Here is a 7092-nt window from a genome sequence, read left to right on the forward strand (position 1 = left end):
TCTCAATGGTCCTTTTCTTTCTTTGGCTGCTGCCTACCAGAGCTCTCTGCCTGCTGTCGTTGTGGAGACTTTCCCTGCTACTGTCAATGGCACCGTGGAAGGAGGCGCCTCCTCTGAAAGAGCTGACATGCCACCAGGATTTCTGTTCAAGGTGAGTGCATGCTGGTGGGACACCAGGTTCATGGTGATTTAGTTCCAGTAACAGTTTAACTACATTCACTAAGTGTGACTATGGGATATGTCACATTGAAGGGTCTTGGTAGCAAGGCATCACAAATGCATCATGCCCCATGAAGTGACAGCCTCCTTTTTTGTCTGATCTGGTGTAGGAATTCTTTTTTTTTCTTTTTTTTTTCTATTTCAGTTATGTTCTCATACGGCTTTTTCTGGGAAATCCACCAAAAGCAAAAGAATGGCTAAACTTGGGAGAACAATAGGAGGGTCATTACATTCTGACTGATTATGGGCGGAATTGTAGTTTGTTATAGCAGTTGCATATTATTGTAGTAGTTGAAGTGAAGGGCTTTGGCTTGAAACAGAAAGACTATAACACAGATCTTGATAGTAGATGGGCTGGAAGAAAGAGAAATACAACAGGAGAAAATCACTTGAAGTTCCAAACTGATGCTCTTGTATCAAACAGGGAGAGTAAGCATAGGTGACAGAGTGGGGAGGCTATGACCTCTAATACTCTTGAAATCCAGATGCTGAAAGAACACAGGGCACCACTTGAGTGAATGCAAATCTTAGGCCTGCACCATGGGAACACCTGGAAACACATCCATCTAAAGGAAGGATGTGCAGGTGCTGATGCGTAACTAATTGAGTGAGTCACCAGGATGCTCCTGTGACTGTGCTGGTCAGTATTAACATGCGTGTGGCTCTCCTCTTTTTTTTGGCTACAGGTCCAGGCTATGCATGATTACACAGCTACCGACAGTGATGAGTTGCAGCTGAAGGCCGGGGATGTGGTGCTTGTGATTCCATTTGAGAACCCTGAGGAGCAGGTGAGCAGGGAAGACTGGGTGTGTGCCTGCGCTGGGATGAACCAAAGGGATTTCTGGAGCTGCTTCTTCCTCCACTAACAGTCTGGCTGTATGCAGAGTCATCAGTTTGTGGCTGGAAGCTGGCTGCAAAAGCCAGTTGTTCCTGTCCTTGTCTTCCTGCAACAGAGGAAGGCGGCTTGTGACTGGAAAGTGGAGACATTATCCTGCATAAAGCATGCGAAGCAGCCATGGTGTCCTGCCCTTATCGGGGCATCTGAGCTAAGGCAATGGCTTTCTTCACAGGGAGCCAAACAAAGCTCAAACTTAGCTCTTGATCTTCGTGCACAATATCTGTGACCACTGCAGTGCAGACCGTGGCGCTGGCCGGAACCACCCAAAGTTTTCCAAAAGATAGTGTGTGGCCAGGAGATGGCAGCAGAACCACAGGCTGGAGCAGGATGCCCAACTCTAGAGAACATGCTTCCTGTCTTTCTCTGGCCTGGATTTAATTGGCAGTTTTTTTTTCTTTAATCTCAGCTATTTCTAAAAGCCTCGAGTAAATCCTCCTCACTTGCTATGTTTGAGGGCTTCCAGCTGATAGAGACTGCAGCAGTTTTACTATCTTAGCTGAGAGAAGTGGTGATTTTGTAAAAATCAAGCTCAGATCTCGGATTTTCATTTGGAAAAGGAAGGGAATTCTTCCAGTTGATTCAGAAGTCACTGCCTCTTCGGTTTTGACAAGATTAGGATTTCATAAGGGGTAAAGGAACAGTGTAGTTCAAAGATGATGTGATTCATGTGGCTCAGCTGTTGACTTTGTGAGTTACAGAGGGAGATCTTGCTGCTGCTTGCAAAATGGGATCTGTAATACGTTGGTATTTCCCACAGCACAGAATGCTCTGTGAGGAAGGGTTGTATGGGAAGAAGCAGTGATTCCTTCCACAGACAAGACTCTTCAGTGGGTGGGACTGCCCTGCACAAGCATTTGTGAGCATTTCCATCTCATAAGACTTTTTGGATGGGAAATGAAGGGCAGCTCCTCTGGTTTCAATGGTAGGAGATGGCATTTATGGAACAGAGTTTTTCAATGCCCTATGTTTGCACTCTAGCTGGATGTGGGTGCAACAGCCATGAACTCGAGACTCTCCAGGCTGCAGAGGGTGAGCTCTGAGTGTTGCTAACAAATGCTGTAGCTGCACTGAAGCCCTCTAACCCTCTACAGTGTATAGCGTGCTACAGCTCATTTCCCTAACCCTTACCATACCCAGCCAGAAAATCTTGGCTGTTAACATGTGCATGAATTGTGCACGTGGGTGGAGAAAGCCTAGGATAATAGACTGTGAGCCATGTCCCCATCTTGCAGCTTAGGTGTCTGTGTTCAATGAGCAGGCCTGGAGTCATCTCCCTTGACAGAAGGCATTGAGGGCAACAGTGCTTCTAATCTGGCACTTCATATGATGTTAAGAGTAGTCAGGAGTCAATCTAGGTCCCAGTGTCTGATCCCTGTAGCTGAGGAGATCCTTTTGAAGCCTGATGCTGTGAGAGTGATGCATGCTATATGGCACATACACTAGATGCAAATGGATGAGCTTTTGTGCTTGCTGTGCTGTGAGCTTGGAAGCTGCCTTCCAGGCACTTGCGCCCAGCGCCTTCTGCCTAGTAGTTTGTCTTCCTGATTTATGGCATGTCAGTCTGTCTGCAGCCCCTGCAGCTGGCTTCTGCAGATGGGCTCCTGACTCACGTCGTTCCCCTGACATCCCCTGAATGCTCAACTCTAAGGCAGCAGCAAGGTCTGTCTGAGCCTGCAGGCACCCAATGCAGCCTGCATGGAGCAGGGAACTCAGGTACAGCGGCTGATCTGAGCTACTGCCACTTGGAAACACACAAGCATGAGAGCAGAAGCAATAACATGGCAGTAGAAAGCAATACATGCCCCATGGATCACCCCTGATGTGGGCTGCATTGTTCCTGCACTGTGCAGGTATGTTTTTAAAGAATATGTTTGAAGGGAAGCAGTGTGTGTCATTGCAAAAATTCACAGGTAACTCCTGCTGGTTCCAGGAGCGAGTCAGAACAACTGTGTGAACTGCATACAAGCATGCCCCATTTCTCCACAGCTTAGAGCATCTGGTTGCCCGAGTATTTCTGCTCTGGCAAGTTATGAAGCTGAATGTGTTGACATAGCTCTAAATGAACCTGGTGTATGCTTTGCCTAGAGCAGCAGATGCAGAGCAAGCTGTTAAGTTTGAAGGCAGTGGTCCTTCATACAGCTCCATTGCCTCATGCTGTGGTCTTGATGCTTAGGCTGCCCCACTGCAAATGGCATGCATGAGCACTTGCAGGTTGCAGGGGTGGGTGGCATGCAGAGGTGGGAGTAGTTCAAGGCATGCGTTCAACTGGGTAGCTGCACACCTAAGCCACAAACAGTGCAACCATCTCACCTTGAATATCTCACTTCCCTCATGTTCTTCAAATTGAGTAGAAATCTCAATGTTGGATGCTTTGCAGAGAGCATGGGATGGAAGGAAGACTGGTTCTCCTCCTGAGCAGGTTCTACCAGGCAGGACTCATTTTGCTTCAGTGAAAAGTCATCCCTGTTTATAGAGGATTGGGTTTAATGTCTGTGGGTTTAATGGCTAGGAGGATGCTTGTGTATGGGGAGTTTTTCCAACCACGTTTTGCATCAAGCCCAACAGCTTGCTGGGTTTTGGGATTAGATGTTGAGCTCCTCAGCTCTCAGTTTTCTTAGACCATGTTTGAGTTATAGCAAGACTCATTTTGTTGTGTAAGCTGCGTCAAATGCTATTCAAACAGGAGCAGAAGATGAGCACTTCCAGAGCACCAGAAAATGGGTCTTTCTGAAGACCTGTGCCCTGTGGAGGTGCCCATTTCTTTCCTGATGATGGAGAACATCAAACCCATTGTGTTTAGGTAGTTGAAAGGTAGGGCAGATGATTGGATCCCATTGCTCCAGAGAATGTCTCCTGCTGCACTGGATGTGAATAATGAAATGTTTCTATTGCACTTGTGGATTGTGTACATTTCATTGCTTCCAAATGCTCTGGGTCAGGCAAGTTTTAGTGCTGACTTTGGAATGTGGCCTTTTCTGTTTAAAAGGAAACAAAAACACTTATCTCCCTCTCCTCAATCCTCTACCTGGATCTCTCCAAGCCAACCATGAGCATGGCTTCGATGTGCCTTGACATCTCCTTGGCCTGCACTCTAAAAAAAATCCTCACTCTTATCTCTCCCTCAACGTCTCATCTCTGTCTTCTCCTCTAGGATGAAGGATGGCTGATGGGTGTGAAGGAGTCTGACTGGATCCAGCATAAGGAACTTGACCAATGCCGAGGGGTTTTCCCAGAGAATTTCACAGAGCGGGTGCAGTGAAAGCATGAGCCTGCCAGCCACGTTTCTGCTGGAAGAAAGCAAGTTTTCTGGTAGATAATTGAAAAAGAGCAGTAAAAACAAAGAGAATTTTAAAGGAACAGAAGCCTGAAAAAATTGTCAACTTAAAGGGTGTGTGCTTTTCAAAGGGCAAGGTTTCAGAAGTAAATTGCAATTCAAAGCGTTATCAAAATATGTAAATACTACTACTACTAAGGCAGACCAATTACGCTCTTCCTCCTTCGGTTTAACAGCGTTTGAATTCAGAGGACTGACACAGAAGCAACTCAGTGTGGTTCTTTAAATGCTGCATTGACTGAATTGGCGTGATGTCAGTCCGACCCCTGGAAAGGCAGCGTTTGTCTGTTGGCTTGAGAGCTTTTGCTCTTGGGTGGGTTCACCTGTTTCGTCTTGAAGGTGGCTTGCATGGCAACTAGAAAAATTCAGCCTTCCCCACAAGATCAACCTACAGTAGGCCAAACTTCCTGTGATGCTGTTGAAAAAAACATTTAGTGTATCGTGTTCACCAATACAATGTATGTGTGTGTATTTTATTTTCTTCCTCTAAGACAGTGTTATGCAAACTAATTTTATATGTGTAGAGAAAGGAGAAACTACGTGGTAATGACATGGAGGTGAAATGTGTCAAGCTGTGCTCAGTCCAAAGTTCTTTCAACTGCAAGCATCTAAATTCTCACAGTAGTGTATTGGCCTGTGAGAGCTAAAGGGAATGGAGGAATTGAAGAGGACAAACAAGACAAAATGAGCAGATGCCATCTACCTGATGGGAATGATGCCCTGCCCCCACAAGCCCTGTAGGCACTTTCAGAAGAGTTTAAATTCGTGTAGATGGAAGATAGCTCTCAAATCTGAAAGGAAAATGTGTTTTTAAAGAAAATTTAAAGAAAAATATTCTTCTGAAAAGATGTCTTAAGAAAAAACACTGAGGAAAAACCATTTGCTTTCTGTGTTTTTAATTGGCATTGTTATCTGTGGAATGATATTTTTTTTTTACTTTCCTTTGAAGATTTCTGTCAGTGAACTATTGTTAGATCAGCTTTCTCCAGTGCTGTGCTGGTGATGAAGTTAACCTCTAAGAAAACTGGACTCTCAAAATACTCATTTAAAAACGACTGCATGACTTCTTGATTTTTTAATGCATTAGAAGAGAAAGGCAAGAATATCAAAGTGTCAGTGTCAAGAGGACACTCTGCAGTCTAATGCTGATGCTGAGACCTTTCCTATGCTCCTGTTTGTTTTTGAGTTTTGTTTTTTAGTTTAAACAAGCAGATGACAAAGCTGTTTCAAAGTGCATATTATACTTGTTAAAGTAAGCTGGTCTGACCCTCCGAGACTCTGAAGTCCAACAAAGGTACTTTAAACTTTACTTGAATACTGATGCAGCTGGCAAGCAGGTCAGGCTATTATCTCTTCTTTTTTTAATGGCTTCCCACCCTTCCTACTCCACAATCTTTTTGCCTTGGAGGGATTTTTAACAGTAAGGTTAACTCCTGCTGTAAAGGGACAGGATCACTCATGGAAATAATCTTATTAGGAGCTGGCTTTTGTCAGAGATGTGCAGGGTGCTGACACACACTACTGAAAATCCCACCTTTTCTCATCTGCTTTAATTACTTGTAGGACAACAGAAAAAAAAGCAAAAATACATTGTAGAGCAAAAATGCTTTTGTTTTGTTTTTGTTTATTTTTTAAGCTTTAATTCACAGCAAAGGGTCAGATTTTGATCAAAACTATATTGCTGTAAATGCAAAAATTGCCACAGTTCTTTCTGCTTTCACCTCTGAAGATAATTGTGTTAGTTCTTTTACAGCAATATAACAAGCATCAAAATCTTCCTGTATATCCAACTCCATCTCAACTATTTTATTTTTTTTTTAAATAAACTTGAGGAATTTTTGTTTCTCACCGCTGTTAAATCCCCAGTAGTACTTAAGAGTAATTGCACACAATACAGAAGGACTGGACTCCACAAGTGGCAGCATGGTGAGCCATTGCTTTAGAATACTGAGCTATTTGAATTATTGTTTTTTTTTTCACCAGGGTTGTCATTATTATTACTTTTTCTTTCCAAAGTATCTATTTTTATGCATTTGTGACTCTCATTACTCCTTTAAAGAATATTCATAGAAGAAAGATATACATTTAAATATACATAGAAATATATATATATAAAAAAAAGCGGGTTGATCCAATTAACATAACGACGTCAGCTTAAAATGTTTATTTTTATGCAAAACCTGTGGATTATTGTTTTTTAAAAAAAGACAAGATTCTAAGTACCAGAGCTGTGATTTTTTTTTTTTTTTTTTTTGGTCTTGCAAGTAATTGTTCTAGAACACTTAGAAAGCTGTGCTGATATCTAATTTATTGTGGATTTTTTGCTGTTGTTGATGTTGTCTTCTGCTGTGTTTTGAACCAGATGACTGTCCCAACAGAAATCCTTGTAAGGCCTTTTCTTTTAATTGAGCTTGCAAAGCAACTATCCAGTACTGTATTATCCCTGCAGAAGTGGTAACACTCTGCAAAGAAGGGATGTTGTTTTCAGGTCACGTGATTGATGCTCAAGTATTGCTAGTGGAGAGGACGGTGCGTCTTTCTCCATTTGCTTCCTTGCACCCACAACCCTCATGCCTCCCCCCCCTCCCCTTGCTCAGAGCACATAGTGTGAGCTACCTAGATTTTGCTGTGCTTGCAGTAT

General features: G+C 43.3%; 1 protein-coding gene across 6 annotated transcripts in view; it reads left to right on the top strand.

Annotated features, from left to right (window-relative positions):
- Positions 1-5314, top strand: part of BIN1 (bridging integrator 1) — an 84399-nt gene extending 79085 nt beyond the window's left edge. For 5 of the 6 annotated variants that reach the window (XM_042827150.1, XM_042827144.1, XM_042827145.1 and 2 more), the window contains 3 exons: positions 41-151; positions 906-1007; positions 4269-5314. In XM_042827150.1, coding sequence (XP_042683084.1) covers positions 41-151; positions 906-1007; positions 4269-4376 — 321 coding nt within the window. In that variant the 3' untranslated portion in view covers positions 4377-5314. The remainder of the gene's footprint in view (positions 1-40; positions 152-905; positions 1008-4268) is intronic. The other variant, XR_006170318.1, reaches the window with a different exon arrangement.
- Positions 5315-7092: the final 1778 nt, after the last annotated feature.

This window comes from Centrocercus urophasianus, unplaced genomic scaffold (genome assembly GCF_019232065.1).
Source record: "Centrocercus urophasianus isolate 14NV4802_14NV808 unplaced genomic scaffold, USGS_Curo_1.0 seq_28, whole genome shotgun sequence".
Lineage (NCBI taxonomy): Eukaryota > Metazoa > Chordata > Aves > Galliformes > Phasianidae > Centrocercus > Centrocercus urophasianus.